The sequence below is a fragment of the Triturus cristatus genome, chromosome 12 (assembly GCF_964204655.1).
Source record: "Triturus cristatus chromosome 12, aTriCri1.1, whole genome shotgun sequence".
In the NCBI taxonomy this organism is placed as follows: Eukaryota; Metazoa; Chordata; class Amphibia; order Caudata; family Salamandridae; genus Triturus; species Triturus cristatus.
The window spans coordinates 111,753,305-111,777,336 of record NC_140595.1 but is presented as its reverse complement, the minus strand read 5'-3'; the positions used below and the strand labels follow the sequence as shown (position 1 = coordinate 111,777,336).

The following is a 24,032-nucleotide window of genomic DNA, read 5'->3' as shown; positions in this document are numbered from 1 at the left end:
TTGCTCATTCTCGGCAGTGGCGAATAGATTGAGCTAAGGTTTTCCATTTGTGATCGGCAAGAAATCGACTGCTGGATTTGTCTGCCCTGGTGTTCAGAGATATCACCAGGTGCTGCATGTACTGGAAGATATACTTAGACTCCAGCCAAGTCCAGAGGCGCAGAACCTCCTGGTACAAGGTCCACTACCCCACCCCGCTTGGTGCAGTATCACATGGCAGTGTTGTCCAGCCTTCCTTTGATGGATATGAGAAAGGTATTTAGTGCCAAGCTAATTGCTTGCAGCTCCAGAAGGTTTATGTGAAACATCTTCTCTGCTGGAGATCAGTGTCCTCTGATCTCCACCTCCCACAAGTGGCTACCCCATCCTAGTAGTGATGCATCAGTCCCCACCATCAATTCTGGGTGGGGAAGGGTGACGGATGTGCTGTTGACCCCATCATGGTTCACCAGCCACCACTGCAGATCTTTCGCAGGCTTCTCTGGACTAGATCAGAAATATTGCCCTGATGCTGAGCCCACTGGGACTTCAGATCCCACTGAAGACCATGCATATGCCATCTGGTGTGCTTCACCAGAAGTATGCAGGTCATGAATCCCAGGAGTCTCAGAATCCTTCTCACTAAAATCCAGAACCAAGGCTGAAACATTGGGACCATAGCCCAAATGTCCTGGACTCTCCTCTCTGGAGGGTAAGCGTAAAACTGTACCGCGTTCAGAATGGCTCCCAAAACTAATTATGTTCATCAACTTCATTCAGCTATTTATTCAGTAAACATTAATAGGGTATTTAAGACACCCAAATCCCCAGGCAGTTTAACAGCCATTGACTCTGGCTGCTACTGATGCCTAAATAACACAAGCAGAGCCTTTTCTGGGTATTGCAGTCATTGACATCTCATATATTGATAAAGTAAATGACAATATAAGATGGCCTGACTGCATCTAACATCAGCCCCTCTTCTAATAAATCATACAAAAAAGTATGGTTGCCAAATTCTTATCCGTATCAATTATTCTGTTCCTCTATCAGCTTCTACTTTTGACAAGTTACTGACTGCTAGTAAACCTGGATTACCCATTGACACATGTCCTCCTAAGGTTGTTCTCCAGCTTAAAGAAACTTTGAGACCATTTTTTCCTGCACTTTAACAGTTCATTACTGGCGGGCAGAATTCCAGTATCCTTGAAATCGGCTATTGTCTATTTCTTTTTTTTTTTTTAAGCCTTTATTGAAGGCAGAAGATTTGGCACATTTTCAGCCGACATCCCTTTACCCTTTCTGGTTGAAAACCAAGGGCAATGAATAAGGTGCACAGGCTTTATTTTTTAAACAATAAACGGAGGGTGGGTGTACACTGCCACACATCCCTGCACTGCCTCACATCCCAGCACTGTTTGCTCCAGTGCATTATGATAAATGCAGTGCATGATAACACTTACTTCAGTTGTAGTCTTTAGTTTGTCACCCTTGTTGGCGCAGCCAATACTGTATATCTCTAGATATGTAATTCTGAATTTATTCCATCAGTAGAGAGCAGCGAGTTTTTTGGGGTGTGCTGGAAATGCTGCCCAAAGTCTTCTCAGGTCTCTGTACCACTCACTGGACGCAGGTGCATCAACCAGAGTTCGTCATCTCATTAGCTCAAGAGAGCCTTTGCAAACAAAATGAGGGTGGGCACACACTGCCTCACATCACAGCACTCAGTTTGCCCCAATGCATTATGGTAAATGCCTTGTTGCATGATAATACTTCAGTGGTAGTCTAGTATTTTTACAAACTTACTCCCGCTTCATTCCCTTTCAGCTCGCTTTTGTCTGATTATGTGACTCTGGGAGTACTATCTTGAACCAACCTGAATTACTACAGATAGTGGCTGTGTTGGTTTTAAATACTGCGGACAAGCCATGCAAAATCAGAGCACAGTCGATCCAATTTACTAGAATGACATGCCAATCTTCATATTAAGTGTAAAGCGTTTGAACTCATCACTTCCTTTTCTTAAGGAACTCAAGGATTCCTACTCAATCCTCTTATTTTTCGACATAAACCGGCACCAGACAGACCCTCCAGGGTTTGCCCTGTCCCACATGATTTTCAACCTCCGCCTTGTGCGTCTTTCTTCTCCACTGAATGGACAACATATTTCCTGGTTAATGTACATAGATGGTCTTCCGGGTTTGTTGGACATAATGGGGTTGACGTTGGAGATGGAGATTGTTCCTGGTTCTTCTCCATTACAACCAGCTCTTGAGCTCATTCAGAATCAGAGGAGGGAAACTGCCTAATATAAAAATCGCTCCAAACTGGAAATATTTCTGTTTTCAAATTAAGTTAACTTTTGGGATTTGGCCTTTTGGACTCCGAGGAAGGTCCCCCATCATGTTCCCACTGATTCAGTCAGGAATTTGGGAGTCCACGTGGACTCCGATTTATTTTTAGTCCCTCAAATTGTGACAGTAAACAGATCCTGCTTCTTTCATTAGAAATTTCTGCACCAACCTTTTACTTTTTTGAGCTAGTAATTATGGTATTGAGCATATTTGTCAATTTGAGACTCAATGGCGGCAACCTGGTCTGTATAGGTTTGCTACTCAAATCCTTATTATGCCTGCAACATGACCAGATTATTCTGGACCTAGAATAATCCTTGGCCTTAAGAAATGTAAGCCTGTGTCTGCAAACCTGAAATGTTGGTACTGGCTTCCAGTTTGCAAGAGGATCTTTCCATGTATAACCACTTTACATGTGGCTCGTAGAGTTTCATTTCAGAGGTGGTTTGTCAGTCTTCACTATAATGCGAAGTTATGTTTTTTTAATGTGCCTAAATTTAAGCCGTGGAGATGGAAAGATTCAAGGTTCAATCGCGTGGAATTTGTTTCCACTCTATTTAAAGAATCAAATATTATGGCTTTTCAACACCATTCGAAGAACTGGTTGTTAAATGACTGAATCAATGAATTTTTTCTTGAGGGTGTATGCTGAGATTTTGTCAATATTCCTGGACATAGAGCTTCATTCCAAGAGAAGCAGTATTGCAGGCTCTCTACTTACAAAAAAAACACATAAGGCTTCTGAGATGCTACTCACCACCACACAAAGAACAAACATCATATTTTCATCATCATTGAGAAATCACACACCTCCTGTCCTTCATTTTCAGGGTCAGTTCAGCCTCGGATCACGCTCACTCTCCCAATCCCCCAACAGCACAGATAATCACTGTGCAACTTACTTTCCTTATACCCCTAATAGAAGGACTGCTATAAAGCAAATAAAAGAACAGTATAGCATTTATTTCAAACCAGTTTAATATTACCAGTCTTTGATCTTATTCCAATGTGCTGCCATTTACAAAACATATGTTACGGTATCAAGTGTGGGTAGTATATATCAATATATGAAAAAATACATGTCTAATCTGCAAGCAATATGTGAAATGTAAAATAATAGCCTTGTTTCTCATATGTACAAAATATTTCCTCACTCGCTCTTATAAAACCAGGTATTGCTAAATTTCTATCCAACAAGTCAATACTGACCTAAAGTGCGACAGCATTGAAATCTCTGGACGCCCGCCTGTTAACATATAAAAATATATATCTTATGGAAGGTGCTACAGAGCAAAGGCAGGTGCAGCACAGGCCAGACTAACTGCCTGAAAATACTTTGTGCGGTGGTGATGTATATGGGAATAGGACAAAAAGTCAGAATGTAATACTGAGAAGATCAGTGTTTAGACCAAAGTGGTTAATAGGTTATGCCGCAAAGTTTGTAGCCAAGCGGAAGTCAGAATTTGTCACCAGGCCCCAACTCCCAAACTGTCAAGAGAATGGCTAGGAAACAGTCTAGCTTGCTCTGAGAGGTATTTTTTTATTTGTTAACCGAAGCAGCATTTTAACCAGTAAAGTAAAATTCACCTCTGACCAGGCATACAGGCTACCCACCGGCACCTTTATATAAACTCTCCAAAAAGGAAACAGGACTAAAATCTGCACATAATAAAATTAATAACTTTGCCGGCCTAGTTTGTGGGAATTCTGTGGCAGATTGCCTGCCTGTTTTGTAAAGCCTGGTCTGCTCCAAAGCATTCAGAGATGTGCTTTTCATTTTTTTTCAGAGAGCAAAAAAGAGTGACACGATAGTGTTAAAGGCAGGGGCAAGGACTCATGATTAAGTTGATACGGGGAGGAAGAAAAGATACAAATATTTAAAGACTACACCAGTTCCAAGTGCAGTTTATGAAAGATCCAATGTGAAACACTTTTGTCAAAATAAATAACCTTGAAAGGGCAATCCCTCAGTTAGGGTAAAGCATATTTTTGTTTAGTAACTTTCAAGATCACAGGATGTCCATTGAGGCAGAAATCTTGAAAGAATGGAAATTCTTGGTCTGCTAAGGGGGTTACCCTCATTATAATTCATTTTAAAATTAACAATGTGAGCATTAAGTAACACAATCATGATAGTAGAAATTTCCTAATGGGAAGCATCTTTTAAAAAAAGAATAGAATACCAGCGGTTACTTCATTTCAGAGTGGCCCTAAAATTGGCGTATTTGCACAAGATTGCATAATCCTAGTCAAGTGTCAAAGTCCAGACTAGAACACAAGCTCCTGCTCTTGCAACAATTTACACACTAGAACACATATGACTGATGTACAGGGAGAAGCCAAATGGAGGGAGCCTGTTTGACGCCAAACTTTAAAAGCGGTCTTATTCCATCAGCAGCGTTCCTCGCCAGTGACCAGGATGCACACCAGTGCTAGATCTTGATGAATAGGACACCGGCTACCACAGAAAAGCCAAGGATGAGCACAATGAGCTTGGGGATGCGTTGCTTGCTAGAGTTCAGTTCATGGGGCAGGATCTCAAGGAAAGTAATGTAGATGAAGGTGCCCGTGGCTATGCCCTTCATTACACTGCGTGTCAGCTGGTTCACCGTGTCGCCTGACTCACTTAGGCTGACACCTATACCGATTCCCAGTGGTGACATAATGGCAAAGAGGATCAGACAGAACAACACTACACGATGACGCAGCCGGCTCTGTACCAACTTTAGGGTCAGGCTGAATGCAATGATGGACTTGTGCAGTAGAAGTGCCACACAGATCTCAAGCACCTTTGAGGAGTCCTCCTGAAGTCCGACAGCCAGGCCCTCGAAGACCGAGTGCAGAGAGAGCGAGAAGACCAGAATGAAGGAACGCAGGGCAGAGTGCGAGTTTAAGTCTATATGAACATGGACCTCACTGTGGCGTCTGGATTCGGGCGCTGGTACATCGAGCCAGTGTGGGGCCTGGACATTGCTTTCCACAGATGACCCCAACAGTGCTCTGGTTTCCTCCAGGCCCCCAGACTGATCTTTGTAAGCCAGGACGATCTGCTCCATCACCAGGATCAGGAAGAAGCCCATGGCAATGATGAACTCCTGCAGTGGGAACTCAAGCTGTAATGAGAAAGACTGGTGTCAGTAGTGAATAAGCAGAGGGAGCAAGACAGGACAGGTAGGGGCTCCAATTGATAAAGCAGCACAAGCAAGGTCTCCGAAAGAAGGAAAAACACTGTAGAGGGAACACCAGTGGTGGGAAACTCAGGATGAGTGTCTGCGGTTGGAGGTAGAAAGAAAGAGAAGGAAAGAGATACTAAGAGAAAGACAGAGGAAGAGAGAGAGAAAAAGACACATCTAAGACTAGGGAAATAAAGCAACACAGGCAGGGCATTTGTACATACTGAAATTACAGGCTGTGGCCTTCAAAGTGACTGAGCAATGAGGGTGGAGCCTCCTGTGGAATAAAGATGTATGTTGATGAACTGTCCCCAGACGACAGCAAATAAAGACAAGGGGCCTTTTGGATGATAAAGCAATATAGGAAGGATTTTTAAGGACAATGCCAAATAGACTAGGCGACCTAAAGCGTGGGGGGGGGGAGGGAGAGGGGGAGAGGGAGAGGGAGAGGGAGAGAGGGAGAGAGAATATAGAGTCATAGGTTGGCTACCCAGGTAGGCAACAACAGATAGCATGTGACAAATACAGATCAGAGGGCTTCGGAAATGTAAGGACTTAAGTCAGGCTGCTGTAGGAAAATGACAAATCCAAACTAGTGGCTCTCAGAGGATGGAACTTTAATGCAGTAGTACTCCCAGAGTGTAACAGATACAGCCCAGCCTTTCAGAAGGTGGAACAGTACACCAAGGTTTCTTCAGCAAATAACGCTATATAGAGAGAAGATAATTAAGACAGCGGGCTTCAGGCGAAAGTAATAAAAAAAAAAAAGGAGGCACCACACGTAGTAAAAATCAATATAAGGTGGCAAAAGGAAGAAAGCAGCAAGCAAAAAACAGTCAACAAGTATAAGAAAAACAGAAGCTTCTCCAGGAGAGATATGGCAAAAGGAGCAATAAATGGGATGGTGTTGAGAGAAGGACGGAATGGCTACTCGGGGAATAAGGACAGGTCTGGGGCACCAAGAATAAGCATATATAGACCTTCAGCCTCCTGGAAGTTGGGAGAACTACAGAAGGGACTTGAAAGAAAAGATTGCAATTCTTCAGAAGTCCCCCAGAGAAAGTTGTCTGCAGCTCAATGCAACTCTGTAATAAGTGGATAGCACATTTTCAACCTTGCTTTAGGTCCTTGCACATGGCCAGTATGTGAAGCAGTGCGGACTGGTCTTTGGACATAATGGGTGTGCCAGTGTAAAATCACTGCCTAAGTATTGGCCTGGGGACAAGTCCTACCGCCAGTCTGACTTGCACCTGAACCACATCACCATGTCCATGTTGCCTTCATAGATGCCCATCTCTGTTCTTGTTTTGACAAGTGTAGTTCTTAGTTTTCTTCACAGTACTAGTGTTTTTTGTGAGTACCCTCTATGTGGGCGTCCATTAATGCTAATATCTGAGTTCCTGTGCCAGCTAGGCACAGCTTATTTTCTCTGCAGTTGGGCACTTTTTTGGTGCCACACTTGTGCTTAGCCTGCAGTAGCATCTGTTGGTGTCCCATGGTTCTAAGTCTTCCAGTTTTCTCTCTTGGTACAGGTGGAGGTGTTTCTTGCATGCTTTTTATTGGCCACTACAAGCTTTTTTTCTTGATCTTCAAGCCTACTCTTAACTTCAGTTTGATGGGGTCTCTCAGTCCAAGAGAATCATCCACCTCTCTGCTGAACGTCACTTCACATTACATTTTGAATCACGGCTCTATTGACAGATGTTAGCCCTTTGTGATAATGGTAATTATGAATCCAGATTCAGACTGTGGGAGATGGCTCCTCAGTGAAAGACAAACAAAACTGGGACCTTCAGGGAAATGTACACTGCAGACAGATTTCCCCTACTGCCAACAGTCTCTCTTTAGTGTATTAGTTTTTCAACAAACATACTGGCAATTTCACTTCTGTGAACAGATGTTTCTATACGAATTCTATATGAGTCTATGGAATTCCTTTAACTTTCATCAGCTTTCTTTCACATACTGCAGCCTTTGGTTAGGGGACGGTGGGTAGCTGGCAGATACCACTTGTTACACATCCAGACAAAGTGTACAGCCTAGCTGCCAAGTCTGAGATCCATGGAATCATGAGGTATGCAATCTCTTGTAGCTCGGAGAGGCCTGTGTCTCCCCAAAAACATTGCCTCACTTGGCAGCCCAAAGAACCAGAAATTATCTTGGGAATGGTGTCCTATTTAGAAAGTGACAGCTGTTCTGGGAAAAGGCAAAAACTGTTAAAATATCCATTACCAGAATTTTCTGGCTGCCGAGAAAGGAAAAGGAAGGCTAATGCAGGAAGATGTGGACAGGAAAAGGGCTGAAACAGAAGGCAGCTTCTCATCTCTAGGGAGGGACTGCTGGCAGAGGTTTGAGCAGGACAAGCAGCGACAAAAAGGTGATATCATAAGCATTACAAGGGCTTAGGTAGCTATGCACTCATGGTAAATAGGCACTTTCTGACACTTGTGTATCTTCAAACTGGGCACCGCTCCCTCGGTGTGCCTGTAGATTACCCTGAGTGTCCTGTTGCACAGTATATCCTGAGAATGTACCAAAAAAGAAAAAGATACCCCCTAAGAAAAAAATATTCTAGGTCTGGGAAAGGTGGGAAAGGAAGACACCATGAAACAACATTTCCCAGATGACCTGTATTACTTCAATTATAGCTCGAAGTGCCCAATGTCCCGACCATCAGCTACTATAGGAACAACAACATGAAATTGGTTTGTGTTTTTTTTTTCGTTTTTATTTTAGTGGTAATCCTACCACATTACTCAACTAAAATATTAAATACATGATTTGTAATCATATTAACCATATACATTTTTAATAAGATAGGTTTCTCAGAATTCTTCAAAATTACATATACCCCAACTTAAAACACATCATACCTTTATATACACACTTTTGTTACATTGTTCGTCTCACTTTAATCTGCACCAATGAATTTATGTGCACTGCCCCATATATCAATTCACTCACTCCTTTACTCACCAAGCAAATACATTCTCACTCCAGCCACTCATTCAAACTCCAACCTCATGCCACATACACCAAAGATTACAATCTCCAATTTCTTTTGTTGTTTTGACTGGGGTTTCCGAAACATACAGTCAATGCATGTTTCGGCAGAAAGAGATTATATCAAACTACCTTCATCAGGACTACGGGATCAACACCATATCCTATGGTGAATCAATATGGGGAAATCAAAATTTCGAATTGGTCTTTGTCATTTACTGGATAAGACTCTTCTTTTATTCTTGTTCCCGTATATAATAATAAAATGCGTGGCACAAATAGAAGTTTTGTTATCTAAAAAGAATCCCTCGCAAAAAAAAACCCATCAGTGAATGATAGTTAAATGTAACAAATTTCAATGCAAACATGTGGTAGCCACGTTTCGTTTTTTGTCCGCCATTTTAGGTCTGGCATTAGTAAAGACATTTTGATTTGACTAAGATTATTTAGGGTAGACTAACTTATAGGGGCTTTCAGTCAACCCTCTTCAACCATTCGTCTGTAGTAGTCTCATTCAGGTTTGAGACCTTCCACAGCATAACATTGGGCAGTGGGTCCGCCCAATTCATCCACTGACTAACTTCACTGTAAGTGAGCGCATTATACTTTTTCACCAATTACACATTCACACAAAACAGATCCATTCATTACTGGGACTGGTTTAATAGTTTAGTGTGGTCTGTGAAGCCAGACAATATTTTTGCTTGTAACCAACTTTTTTTTTTTTTAGAATTCTCTTTATTCGTTTAAAATGAACAATCAACAACACTGCCGATATCATGTGATATGTTGCCTAGTATGCAGGACTTAGCCAATTCTGGTTGGAGAAGGGATGTAACAACTGAGATAGAACTACTTCTGAGGAAAGGGAGAGGATTATCATATTAGTAAGAGAAGGGAAGAGCACTGAAACACAAGACTGAAGGAAGACAAGGCAACGGGACATGGGTCATTCGTGAACCAGCATGTAAACCTATTTAATGTCCTGTGGACACAGTGTACGCTCAGCATGTAAGTAGCTGACTTCCTACACTTTGCTCTCAATTTGTAAACATTGTTAACAATTCAGTGCACAGAGGTTTGCCTAAAACAACTAAATTATGGCGTGGTAGAACGTACTCTCTCAGATACAAACAGAGGCAAAACACACAGTACCCGTGGAGCGTTGTGTTCTGTAAACAATGCCACAATCATGTGCCTGCCTCGTGTACTCAGTCTGTAAGCACTTCCACAACACCCTGAACATGCAAATTTCTTTCATCATTTTTATTTAATAAACATAATTGACACAATACTGCAATAAACTGACATAATAAGGTCTGCGCGGCACTTCATGTGTTGGCTAGCTGTAACCTTTGTATTAACAAAAAAGAATTAAAGCTGGGTTAGACTTTTTTTTAATAAATTGCCCAAGAGACTCAGGCTCCAATAGCTTAATGAGACCACCGAGTTCTTCGAGAGAATAATTTTACATGGTATTTCTATGGTATTACCTTGGCGATACAACAGTTACATACAGTTGTTTAAAAAAGAAAGTATGTTCTCTTAAGAATCTATGGTATTGCATAACACAGAGGCGCAGTCATACGTTGCATTGAAGGTTGACACTGTCCTCCAAGGGAAATCAGGTTTTTGCATCCTTATTGCTTCCCCTAGACCAATCATGCAGGAGGATCTGAGAGTCTGCCAATTTGGTACAGAGTGGGCAAACTATTCAACAGTTACTTATATAAGAGGACGGAAAGACTACGTTTTTCACTCGTGTATAATCTGTGATTTCCAATAGATTTTATTTCAACACTCTGAAACCACTGAACAAATGGTCACCAAATTATATAGCATGGTGGCCGAACCATTGTTGAATGCCTTTTTTTGCTTTGGTGAAGATTAGTTCAGCCGTTTTAGAGATGGAAGACAAAACAAGAGTGTCTAGTGTGCAAGTCAAAATATGTATATATTTTAAATAGTTCACAAACTACGGATAAGATTGGAAACAATGAAAAATGCCACACTGTACATGTATAGCATGTTGCGCACTGGAAATTCAAACGGCCCCAAAGCTCAAAAACAATGTAAGGGAAAAGCAGAACGCACAAAAGAGCAGGGGGAATGCCAATGTGCAGCATATCTTTCAGCCCTGGGTTCCGGGTGGTGTGTGTGGGGGGGGGGGGGGGGGGGGGGTTGTGTGTGGCAGGGCTTTTGTATATAAATATATACGCGACGTACAATACGGGCCAGACTGCATGCAAACAGGATTGCATTTAATCTTAGAGATTGCGTGTAATAGGCGTGGGGTTTAGAAAAGGAGGCTATCGATTTGAATGGTAATGCCAACAAATGTGTGCTGGATCATCATGTCTGTTGCTTAGAAACTCCTTGTTTTCTGATACCATTCAAACTAACAGGACAGAGAAAAACTACTTTCCACTTCTTAGGAACATGTGCTGTACCTATGGCTGCAAAGCAAAGATGAACTTTTAGAGATCTGTCTAAGAAGGAAGGAGGAACAGTAACACTAGCTTCCGAATGCTTCTGAAAAAGGGCAATGCTTTCTGATTTTGTAGCAAAGCAGAAGACGAGCAAGAGGGTCTAATCCTCCTTCCCCTAGACTTCATTGACAAAAATGGTATCTAATGTAGGAGTGCAGGGGTGGAGTCAGACACAGCCTGACTGCTGACCAGAGATGGTGAATGACTGGGTTCTAACTGCTGATCCAATGACAGCATAAAGGTACACAGGGAAACTGCCCATGGCTTGGCATAATACGAGCTTAGTAAACTAATACAGCTATATAAACTGAAAGGTTGACAACATTTTAGACACATTGAGCATAGAACAGACTAACAAGTTAGGGATATGTGATGAAACCTGATTGGAGCCTATCTTAAATGTGCCCTTATTTGCATATTATCAGTGGAGTTGATTATAACTATGATCAATGTGATGCACATTATTTATAAACAAATAAATAATCATTGACTGCAAAATGCCACACAATCAATCAGGAGTTTGTGTAGCGTGGCTACTCACCTGTGAGGGTCTCAAGGTGCTGGGGTGCTTCTGATCTGTCTGGGAGTGGAGGTTCAGTCGTACAGCCAGGTCTTGAGGCCTTTCCTGCATTGGGTCAGCGACGGGGATTGCCTGGAGGTGGAGGGGCAGTGTGTTCAGGTCTTGGTGGAGAGGTAGGAGGAGGATCTTCCTCCAGTTCAGGTCTTGTGAATCCGTGGGACGGTGGTCAGGGCAAGTTGGGCGGAGTGAAGTGGTCTGGCAGGTACGTGGAATGCGAGGCGGTGGTTCAGATATGCTGGTCCTGCGTTATGGAGAGCTTTGTAGACATGTGTGAGGAGCTTGAAAGTGAATCTGTTGTTGATTGGGAGCCAGTGGAGTCATCGGACTCGGAAACCTTCCTTTTCCCTGACTATGACTAAATACACCTACCTTTCCCACTGCATCCTTATTGTAGCAATCGCAGCGCCGTGATATCCCTCGGGATGATTGTTAGCGCTTTATAAGTAACCTAAATAAATAAATAAATAAATAAATTGTGTTATGTTATGTGGCTGCAGGGGGGATGTCGAGGACCAGTCTGGATGCGGCGTTTTGGACGTTCTGTAGTTTCTGGAGCTGTTTCTGGATGACACTGGAGTTGAGTGTGTTGCCGTAGTAAAGTCTGCTGGTGAGGAGTACGTGGGTGACGCTCTCTGGATTCTGTGGGGATCCATTTGAATGCCTTTCGAAGCAGGGGGAGCATGTGGAAGCAGGATGAGGATATGGCGTTGATTTGGCAGTTCATTGTGAGGGGAGTCCAGTATGATGCCCCCCTCCAGACAAAAATATCTGGGTTTAATCCATCGTTATTTTACTCACCACAACATCCCAGTTTGGACCCAGCCATATACAAGTCAGTCCTGACCCAGCTTCTCATGGGAACAGTCCAGCCCGAACTGCCAAGCCATGTCCTCCCTGGATCCCTCATCAGCATGGTTACCTGGCTGTTGAGGGGTGATACCCCGAAACCGGTCCCAGGATGCTTGTTTCCGGTCCAGTGTTAGCTTACACTTAACTGTCACAAGATAAACTCTCTTAGGAACAACCCGGACAGAACTCTACAAATCTGTGGCAGAAAAAATTAAATGTACACTGCTGAACGCTCATTCGCTAATAAAAAATGCAGTGGAAATGGCTGACTTTTTAGACAATTTTAACATCGATATTGCCTTTGTTACTGAGTCTTGGGCAGACGCTGCCTCCGGCCGTGACCTGGTTACTGCCACCCCCCTGGTTACTCTCTAATCTGGCTGGATCATACTGGGAAGAGAGGGGGCGGTATAGCAATTCTTTTAAATGACAAATTCAAGATCAGGTTTGACCCTTTAGTTTATCCAGGCTGCAAAGCCTTGGTTTTTAAAATTCGTCTTTCTAATCACTATTCTTTCAACGGTGCCCTTATTTATAGACCCCCCTCAGCCCCAGAAATCTTTTCCTAAATATGGATAGTACACCATGGGATATCAAAGCCCCACTCCGCTAATTTCACTATTCTTGGTGATTTCAACTTTCATTTGGAGAATAAAGAGGAGCCCGACACCCATGACCTCATTGCTTCATTATCTCTTCTTGGCCTGTCTCAATTAGTTCTTGACCCCACGCATTCTGGGGGTCATACCCTTGATTTTATTTATTTTTTAAACAAATGTTATTAAATAATTACTCTTGGCATCTTACAATCAGCAATTTAAACACATTGGTACACAGGTGTTATTGAGGTTTGCTCGCGTCCCATGGTCCCTTCTTCCGACAGTTCTCTCGCCATGAAACCACAGACTGTGCAGTAAATCATCACTGTCATTGCCTCCCGCTGGGCAACAATCCACCCATTATTATTAGCCTTCACTGGGACATGAGCTCTAGATTAATACGTTGTCTTGCCTGTCTGAAGAGGGGTGTAGCATTTAATTCAGTATCTACTTGTCCTTGGGGCAGGTTGCTTCATAAATCTACTTGTCCTATAACAAAATCCACTAGTCCCTTTGGTGCCATTCAGTGCGGCGAAAAATTATGGCAGCAATCTCATTCTATAAGAGCTCTGATATAGCCTCTCCAATTATGCCGGGACTTAGACCATAGTAGTGTTTGTATACTTGCAATCCCCTTATGTTGCCACGTTCCGCAGATCTACATACTGGGGCTGAAGGTAATGGCAAGCCAGGGTTAGAATGCCCTTTCTGGTCTATGCAAACCGACTAACTTGCATGTTTAAGGGTTTTCAACAACTCTTCTCTAACCTTTTACCACACTGAGAAAGGTTAGAAATTTACTCCCGACAATGGCAGACGTAAACCTTCTTCCAGAGTTGGGAAAAAAGTGGTTGGAGGGAAAGTGAAATTGCAAACAGTCAGATTTTTGCATTAGCAAATCTACACATGCAGTTCACAAATATTTTCTAGGAATACTATTTCTTGTCCTACTTCTGTCAATTCTTGGTAATTCATGTAAGCCGTATAGCTGCACTTAATGCAAGAACATATACCATGGGTGCACTTTTGAGACCTTTAATAACTGGGCCCCTAATTTGGTCTGGCGTTGACAATGGCCTTTTGCATGTATTAAAATTCTGTCTCTCTCTCTCTCTCTCTCTGTATCGGCTGGCTTCACTAGGAGTGACAGCATTCTGCTCTTACACAAGGACATATTGGCACACAAAGTAGTTTTGTTCAGTGCCAGTAACTACTGTGGCAGTGTGTGCTTTTTGAGATTAAAATTTTATTTTGCTTTTTGAATTTTTGTTATAATGGTGAGGGCCCGGCAGCTCCCACACCAATAAGGTTTTACAAAAACCATGCCAATACAATTCACACCGTGACAAAACACAAAAAGCTGACCACAAATTTCAGACCCACTGTCATTGCCAATGCTGGTTTATTTTTGTTTCCCATAATCTTATTGAAACTTTTTACACTGATTTTCCATTATGAATATTTTTGGGAAATACTAGCATGCATCAACACATGTTACTAAATGATGCTGCAAAGAAATGCTACCTGAAAATTTTCAGTAGTTTAGCTAAATGTTTTTTTCCTGCTTTCATTTTTTAATGAATATTTTATTTTGAAAGCAAAGAATCAACAATCTTGCTTTCAAGCTTCTGCAAATATTTGCATCAAATCAGAGAGCATTCTGGGAGCATTATACATAGCCTCATATTGCTAAACTTTGAAAACATCTGTACACATTTTTATACTGGAACCACTGTCAGCAGTGCAGTCAGAGCTTACAACATTTACTTGGAGCGCTCATCCTAATAATAAAGGCTTTCAATGAATGAACCATGAATACAAGTTTGAACAGCATTGACATGTGGACAAACATATTACCTTAACTGCAGACAATGCCCTTCCCCGATTCATATTGTGGTACTGCAGACTGTCAGTCAAAGGGTTTGTGCTGCAGGGGGTAGGGCCTACTTGTCCCAAGGACAAAATACACATGAAAACTTGTTGCCCTTGACCCCAAACAATATATCCTGGGCATCAGGCTGTAGGAATTCAACATCCCTGCAAACTGCCTCCTGCAAGAGGTCAGCAACATCCCCCCTCCTCCCCCCTCTCTCTCATATAGTAAGTGCTGGATACCCCTCGAGTAGGATTACATGCAATTGAACTCACATGACAGTATTCTGTGCTCTTGCCCCTATGTCTCAGTGTGTGGGCAGTCTCCTCTCACTCCACCCATTGCCTCCTTACTGCTGCCCATAATAGTTTACAGACGATTATTTCCTGTCTCAGGTTCCTGTGCATCCCCCTGCGGTAAAAGGGGTCATACCCTTGATGGCACATTTTCTGACTGCCCTTTTATTCAGGGCACCTCCCCCTTGCCGCTTACATGGTCAGACCACAAGGCAGTGATGTTCCAACTTAATTTAGTGAGCCACACTTCTGAAGAGCCTACGGCCCCTCCTACCTCCAGCTATTGACCTTGGCAAACAATATCGGAAGGCCAACTTACTGATGCCTTAATTTGATCTGATATACTAGTTTCCTCTGATCTTGACTCGGCTATAGGACTACCACCAATCGATCAGTTTAGCCATTGATGGTTTAGCTCCTGCCAAACGCAGAAACACAAATCGACTTACACCTTTTGAGTCCTGGTTCAATGAGGAGCTCAGATTGGCCAAACAATCCTGTAGACGGTTAGAGAGGAAGTGGAGGTCTAACTATAGCATAGAGGACAATGCCATCTACAAAGAGCTGCTACTTTACAAAAAAAAAACTCTTGATTAAAGCCAAATCAAATTTCTTCATAAATAAAATCAATTTGGCCACTAATACTCCTACGGAGCTCTTTTCTACAGTGGTCAAACTCAGCAATCCCTTGCTGATTAAATACTCCAATACAGATGCCTCTTTTTGTAACAAACTCGCCACATTCTTTAAAAACAAAGTAGAGCCCATCTTTAATGTTTTTGATGCAAACCATAGCTCTGTTGAGGCTTGCTTGGCTAACAACTTTCAATCGGTGATATCTGGTGGCTCCCAATCAGTGACCTGCACTAGGGAAATAGCTTATTTGGATGCAGAGTTATTAGAGCCACCTCAGTCTTTGAATACTACTTTTTCTGCTTTCTCCCCCTTACTATTGGAACGCCTTTTAGATCCGGGCCCATTCAGAATACTACAGCTACCCCCTACCATCGTCCCCAGCCACATCCAATTGATCTTTAATTGTATGTTCCTTCTAGGTCTGCCCCTGTGCGGCAGCATGTCTCATCACCTTCGGACACTTCACGGGTAGCCTGTGGAAAAGCGAAGACCTTCCGTATCTGCCATTTTACCCACCAAAAAGGAGGTCAGTGCAAGAATCATTTGATACAGTCCTAGACGTGCCTTTCACTGTGCTGAAAGCGATGTGGCAATTGTGTGCTAAATTTTTCATTCTTGCTTTGGTGGGGGTGAGTGTGGAGAACTTTCTCCTATCTGGCAGCCAAATATTCCGTACCTCTCCAAGCACGGCAAAAATCCAACTTTTGTAAATTCAGTGAGGGCTTGAGAACATGTTTTTTATGTTGAACCCCTTCTACTTTTTTTCTGCTACAGCGCCAGGACAGCTTTCCGGATAGCTGTTGTAACCTACAAATACCCTTCATCATCATCATCACCATGCGATGCATGTAGGCAACATTTATGAATGCCTGCATTAAAGCCAGCCCTGTTGGCTATGCCAAAGTTTGTTTAGGTCTGGTATAGAGATACCTTTAGCGGTCTCCCCAGAATCCTGCTTTCCCGAAAACATCATAATATAAATACATATGGACGTATAGGAGCTTTGGGTTAAAACTATTTATCAATTGCTCACATGTCATTCACATTTGCCATTCGCCTATCCCAGCACACATCATGGGGCAGCCTACTCCGTCCATTGGCTCTCTTACACTCGGACTAACAGCTTTTTGCCTAATCGCCTGTGCATAGCCACTTCCAAAGACATGCACTTCATGCCTAGGCTAGGATGCATGGGTTTCTGGGCTACGCCTTTATTTTTACATTTCTAGCAAATTTTATTTTGCATGTTGAATCATAATAAATAACTCTTTCCAAAGCCAGGCCAAATTGGCTTTGCCAATACTTGTTCCTAATTAGCCCATTCTCTGCTGAATCCCCATTCCTACGGGTGACCAAAGAGATGTAGGTGTGGTGGACAAGACTTTCCATCCTTGCTCATTCATTCTTATGAGCTTCCCTATGTGTGTAGTAGAGATCCAAATATGCAGTCAGTCCATCCCTAGCAAGGGGTGCTGGATGTTGGAATAGTTTAATTTTCTACTCCAACTCCAGTCTGCGCAACAGTAAGGAAGGTGTTGAACTTTAAATCCAACATCATTCCACCAATGTGCCCCCCTAAAAGCAAGTAGTTACGACTTGCATGCTGAATGAATGCGTGCTAATGCCGCGTTCGTTCTATTGCCCGCGCTGTGTTTGTACAGCGTGATTCCGGCTTCATCCATAAGGACATTTCCCACTTCATAAACCATGATGTGTTGTAACAAAATAAAACTGGCATGGTGTAACATCCACCCCAAGCATAATTCCATAGTCCGACCACCTGAGTGATGCCCAGAGCGGGACGGGAAAAAACAAGGAGGGAGGTTAGACCCAGGGACTGGTGACCTTTTGAGGCATTCCACGATGGGGGCGGGGTCTGCTTCCAGCAGCTGAAGGTACAGCTATACACAAAGCTCTCTCTATTCATCCAGGAACATAAGCTGCTTGATCCCTCATAGTTTGGCTTTAGAAGCCAACATAGTACAGAGTCAGCTCTGATCAAAGCCTCCGAGTATGTCAGAACTACCCTAGACAAGGGAGGGAACGCTGCCTTAAATTTGTTAGATCTTTCAGCAGCGTTTGACACCGTTAATCATGAACTCCTTATCAAGCGTCTGTTTGAGTTAGGCGTCATGGGCACAGCCCTTAAGCTGCTTAGATTCTTCCTTACCAACAGAGTTCAGTTTGTGGAATCTAATAGCCACAGGTCAACATCTTTTACTCTACCCTGTGGTGTACCACAAGGCTCGGCACTGAGCCCAACTCTTTTAAATTTTTATGTTACTCCTCTAGCCTCATTGATTAAAAGCTTTGGGTTTTCAGTTGTCTCATACGCTGACTACACTCAGATTGTAGTGTCGATCACATATGATCTTGACAAAACTGCAATTTGCTTTCACGATTGTATGCAACAGATCGGGAGATGGATGTCTAACAAGTGTCCGAAATTAAACTCAGACAAAACCGAGGTGCTGCTTTTTGGCAATTGCCCATCATTTTGGTTTCCCAACTGGTGGCCTCAGGAAATGGGAGCTCTCCCAATTCCTGTTCCTAAAGTGAAAAATCCGGGAGTCCAATTTGATAAGAAGCTTTCCTTTGTGGGACATGCTAATGCCATCACACTTCCTCGTGTTTTTTATGTTTAAATCACATAGGAAGGTTTTTCCTTTCATTCCATTGGACCTCCGCAAGGCAGTGATCACTGCACATGTCTTTTCAAAAATAGACTATTATCTCAACGAGTGGTGGTATGGGGACAGGGGGGATCCGGCGTACGCCCTGGAACGCTATCTTATGGGGAACCATACGCTGCACACAATACTATACTCGGCGAGGCTACGGAGTCTGCTGCCACCAGTCACTCGAGTGGTGTCCGCGGTTTGGAGGCAGGCGCTGCGGCGCATGGGGTGGTGGAACGTCCTGACCCAGGAGACTCCCTTGTGGTACAATGGGCGGTTGCCCCAAGTGGTGGCACTTCAGGGGTTTCGGGGGTGAGACGCCATCGGCATTTCCACCCTGGGTGATGTCCTGAGGGGCATGACTCTGAAGTCCTTTAGGGATCTTCAGGAGGAGTTCCATATGCCACAGGCACAGTTCTATCGGTACCTACAGCTGCGTCATGCGCTGCTTCCTAGCCTGCAGGGCCTGGAGTCCGTACCGGAGTTCAGTCCGGTTGAGGCGAAAGCCTTTATGGGGGACCTACATGACAAAAAGATCTTGCGCATTTATAGGTCGCTGGTTATACACTGTTGCCCTACTTTGCGGAAACTTCGGGGGGACTGGGAGGCAGATGTTGATGGTTTGGAGGAGGAAGATTGGATGGAGGCCCTGGCGGCCCCGCGGGGGGCGGCCATAGCAATTTGCCTGCGCCTTATCCAGTTCAAATACCTACACAGAGTATATTTCACAAGGATACGTTTGTGGCGGGCAGGCATGATTGCCTCTCCGGACTGTCTTCGCTGCGGAAGGGAGGAAGGCACGTTTATACACACCGTATGGCATTGTGCAGCTTTGGACCGTTTCTGGGGGGGTGTCTTCGCCTGTCTTTCAGAGGTGCTGGTGTGGGAGCTGATCCGGGCACCAAAACTGGCGCTGCTGCATGTTATGGAGGGGGTGGGGGGAAATATATATAAACGTCATCTTCTTCTCCTGGGTCTAACGGTGGCAAAACGTGACATTGCCAGGGCATGGAAGGCGGTGAGGGCTCCCTCTGAGGTGGCCTGGAAAAATGGTTTAGACTTCTGCATGGGACTGGAACAGCCCATCTTTGTGGCCAGGGGGTGCCCAAGCAAACACTATCGCATATGGAAGAGATGGGCGGAGTACAGGGGCCTCTGGCTGGACCCTCCGGGGGTGGAAGAACATTTGCCGATAGATTGAGACCAGGGATGGGCCTATGGGGGGGGGGGGGGGGAGTGTACAGGAGCGGGGGGTGGTGGGGGTGCACCCCCAGACTGGAGGAGTGCTCCCTCGATGCTGTAGTGGGGGGAGGGGGGGGGTACAGACGTGTGCAACCTTGGGGGGGGGGGGGGGGGGTAGGGGGGCAAGGCAAGATCGTTAAATATTAGGGTGTTGTACTTGGTTGTTTTTGAGGGGGGGGGAAAGTTGGTTGCTGTAAGATATGCCTTATGTTTGATTTGGCAGGTGTCTCTGGAGTGCAGAGCGCTGCAACCTATGTGCAATTTGATCAATAAAATCTGTTTCCCCCCCAAAAAAAATAGACTATTATAATGGGCTTTTTCTGACTGCCCACAAGAAAGTGCTGCATAAGATCCGAATGGTCCAAAATGCAGAGCCAGACTGCTTCTAGAGATACCAAAACATCAGTCGGTCTCCCAATCTCTCCCATTACTTCACTGGCTCCCGGTGAGAAAACGGGGAATGTTTAAGTCTCTTTGCATAGCTTTTAAGGCTCTTTCAATGGTACACCCCTCCTAGGGCTTTAAGATCGTCCTCCCAGGCTAATCTGGTTGTACCTAAAATTAAGAGGGTCACTTGGGGAGGCAAGAGTTTTGCAGTGGCCACTGCCAACATTTGGAACTCAATGCCTCTCTGTTGGAAACCGGGCAACCGGGTTAGCAGTCACCAGGTTCCCAGCACAATGGTAGCTTGGCTCGAGCGGTTGGGGGTCAGGCACCGTGTTAAGCGTACGTCACAACCTCACAATAACCATGCGTTCATCCGTTCCAAAAACGACACTACACCGTAAAAATTATGAAAGAAAGTAGTTTGTCTTTATCTTATTTTCTCTTAGTTGCAGGGTTCATAAAATAAATACAGTACCATAAGATTCTCCTTTAAAAGGGCAGGTCAAATAAATAATACCACAGTGGGGTTTCAATAAATAGGATCAGGTCTTAAATAAGCAAGGAATAAATAGGGGTGCAATAAATACAAATGGCTAATAAATACTGTCAGACAAGAAATACAATGCAGGAATAAATACAGTCAGACAATAAATACAGTCAATAAATAAAGCACCTTCAATGACTTAAATAACACAATTAATGACAATTACAGTTCACATCACTTTCCTGAGGTAGTTTGGTTTTTACTGTGCCCAAGTACAGCTAGTGATCACTGGGGTGGCCTGGGGATGTCCCAACTAGATTGGTCAAGGCTGGGGCCTAAGCTGAGGTAAAATGAGGGTAACCTTAGGTTCTGGCTCTCCCAACTACACAGTCCCTCACACAGGTCCCTGCACCAGTCTCAGTTCACCCCCCAGCACTCCCTGGCTGGTCCTAACACTCCTTTAGCCCCTAGTATGGTCTTTTAGGGCTCCACAGGGCCTCAGATGCCCTTTCTACCACTTACTGCCCTTTTCACGATGATCGGCTCCGCTCGGCGCCGGGTCGACGTCGCTGGGCGGCTCCGGTTCGATGTCGCTGGGCGGCCTCGGTTCGGTGTCGCTGGGCGGCCTCGGCCCGATGTCGCTGGGCTGCTCCGGCTCGATGTCGCTGGGCGGCTCCGGTTCGGTGTCGCTGGGCGGCTTCGGATCGATGTCGCTGGGCGGCCTCGGCTCGATGTCGCTGGGCTGCTCCGGCTCGATGTCGCCTTCCGGCGTCGCAGGGTCACGGTCTCCCCGCTTCCGGGTGTCTCCGGAGTGCGACCTCCACTCCCGACCTCCGGCGCGCTTCACCTCAGATTCCGGCGTCTCCGGAGTGCGATCTCCACTCCCGACCTCCGGCGCGCTTCACCTCAGATTCCGGCGTCTCCGGAGTGCGATCTCCACTCCCGACCTCCGGCGCGCTTCACCTCAGATTCCGGCGTCTCCGGAGTGCGATCTCCACTCCCGACCTCCGGCGCGCTTCACCTCGACCTCAGGTGACTCCTTACTCGACCTCCGGTGTCTCTCCACGACCTCCGTCGGCGCCCTCACTCGACCTCTGGCGGCTCCGGGTACGACCTCTGCTTTCTGTCAGCGCCGCTTCTCGACCTCAGGCCCCAGGTCTCCAGGCTTCTCGACGTCAGGACTCCAGGAGGACACTGCTGAACAGGTCAGGAACTTGCTGTTCTTCTTCTTTAAGGCCTGTTCCAACTTTTCAGTCCTTTAAGATGGTTCTTCTGGTCTTGATCCCACACAGGGCTCTAGGCTGGGTTTGGTCAGTAGAGACTAGCATCAAGGGTGGGTTTCTGGACCCCACTCCAAGCACTGGTTTCCACCTCTGCTGCCTTACTCCGACCTTCTTCTGTCTCTGTCCTCTCTCTTCTCCAGTCAGTTGCCAACTGCCACTCTGAGATGGCCTCCCAACATTCTAAACTGCCTCTCACTGTCACAGGGTTCCAGAATGTTACGGAAGGTTCTAGAAATCTCCAGTGGGTTCTGATGATGTCACAGGTGACAATGGGTGGCCACCATTTTGTGTCTCAGGCCCTCAGACAGAAGTTCCAGGGGTAGGGAAAATGGCTCCCTGACCCTGCATCAACACTAAAAAGTCTGGTGGTTCCCAAAAAGGAAAAATTACAACAGGGTTTGAGGCAAAAGTGGGACAAAATAAATAATGATGAGGAGGGACCTCCCAAAGGGCTGACAGGTCTAACACTCTCAAACTAAAAACCATAAAAAACCTGCTTACCTTTCATAAAGCTCTTAAAACTTGGCTGTTTGACAACTAGTACATATCTCAAATAGTTCTTCTTGGCTACTTGTTATGTCTAGTTTCACTTACTTCCCTTTCCAACTGACTCGGAGTCAGCGCCTAGACACCTACGGGTAGTAGTGCGCTTTATAAATCTTAATTTCATTTCATTTCAGCTACAGGAGGTCTGCTGAACCTTCGGGCATTTAAAGAGACTTCAACAGATAACCATTCTCTACGTGAGCATATAAAGTGATTAGTCCAATTAACCAGATTAGTTTTCATTTCACAGCAAGTAGATGAACTGACTTTTCTGAGACAGGCAAGCAGGTGGTGGCAAGGTTAGATGTGTGAAATATAAAGTAAGTGGATTTGCACTGATTTGATTGGCGACCAATGTATAAGCATCGCATGAGAACACTCACCCCACCACCCAGTGAAGAATGAACCTCCGAGCCCAGCACCTACCCAAAGGAGGGAAACCCCACAGTCACATATCTCAGTGCCTGTGGAGGTCCCTAGCATTACACATCAGCCCATACTGTGCAGTACTGGTGAACAAATTAACACTCACTGTAACACGGAGAGCATCCAAGGCATTGTTGATACTGGACAGGTAATCCGGCAGCAGGTCCAGGAGGCAGGTAGCAAGGAACACGCCACCGGCAAAGCAGCTTAATAGGCTAATGATTTTTCTGCGACGGTCTGCAACAAAACCACACAACAGCTGATGCAACAAAACAATATGTTGGAGGGAAGGTTCTAATAACTTACTCTTCATGGAGTATATCACTGGCATCTATAGGCTACAAAACACTAATTAAAAGTAAATTCATGCATTAGTTCCCTAACTGAACCTCACACTCAAAGATTGCTCTGACCAGTCAACTCACACATTGTCACCGTAAGTCATATGGTATCAGCTTCCTTTACATAGGAATGCATGGATGATAGACGTAGTGAAAATGAAAGATCGCATGAATGGGCCCGGGCATGGTTGGCGCTCCTGGAATTGTTCAAGCGCTCGGCTGTGGGAGATAGGGGAGATCTGGTGGAGGATGATGGGGCCCCGGTTCCATGAGCACCCTGTAACAGGCTTCCCCCTATGCTCTTGAGGCACTCTCTGCTGGGATAGCTGGGAGGCGGATCCAACGAGTGGTAGGTGAGGCTTTGATGCACATGTAATTATGATAGATACTGGCGACATGCTTGGGTGGGTGGGTAGGGGGGGTTACGTTGGGGGGGTTGCTGAGGGATGGGGCGGGGGCATATTGGTTTTATCGCACATTCATTGTGGATTACTCCTGTGGATGACCCACCTCGTAGTATAGACGCTGTTGGGGTGAATGTTGTACAGTTGTGATCAGTTTGGTGGACTGGTCACTGCACCATGTTCTGATTTGGCTGGAGGGCGGAGTACGGGGGAAGGGGATTGACTGCATTTTGTTTTGTGACCTAATAAAGTCTGTTTAAAAAAAAAAAATAGGCATGCATGGATGTGTTGAAGAGATTTTGTCACATGGAGGATGATAGAGTGAGCTGGGAACTTTACATGGAGTACATTTCCAGCTTGTGTTTGGTACTGCTGGACTCTGTTGCACGTTTTCAAAACCCCTTTGGGCA

At 44.8% G+C, this 24,032-nt stretch overlaps 1 protein-coding gene across 3 annotated transcripts in view; it reads right to left on the bottom strand.

Annotated features, from left to right (window-relative positions):
- Positions 1 to 3,293: 3,293 nt before the first annotated feature.
- SLC39A1 (solute carrier family 39 member 1) overlaps positions 3,294 to 24,032 on the bottom strand; it is a 32,183-nt gene continuing 11,444 nt past the window's right edge. For all 3 annotated transcript variants that reach the window (XM_085639904.1, XM_085639906.1, XM_085639905.1), the window contains exons 3-4: positions 22,984 to 23,114; positions 3,294 to 5,446 (exon numbers count right to left, since the gene is read on the bottom strand). In XM_085639904.1, the coding sequence (XP_085496030.1) occupies positions 4,766 to 5,446; positions 22,984 to 23,114 (812 nt within the window). In that variant the 3' untranslated portion in view covers positions 3,294 to 4,765. The remainder of the gene's footprint in view (positions 5,447 to 22,983; positions 23,115 to 24,032) is intronic.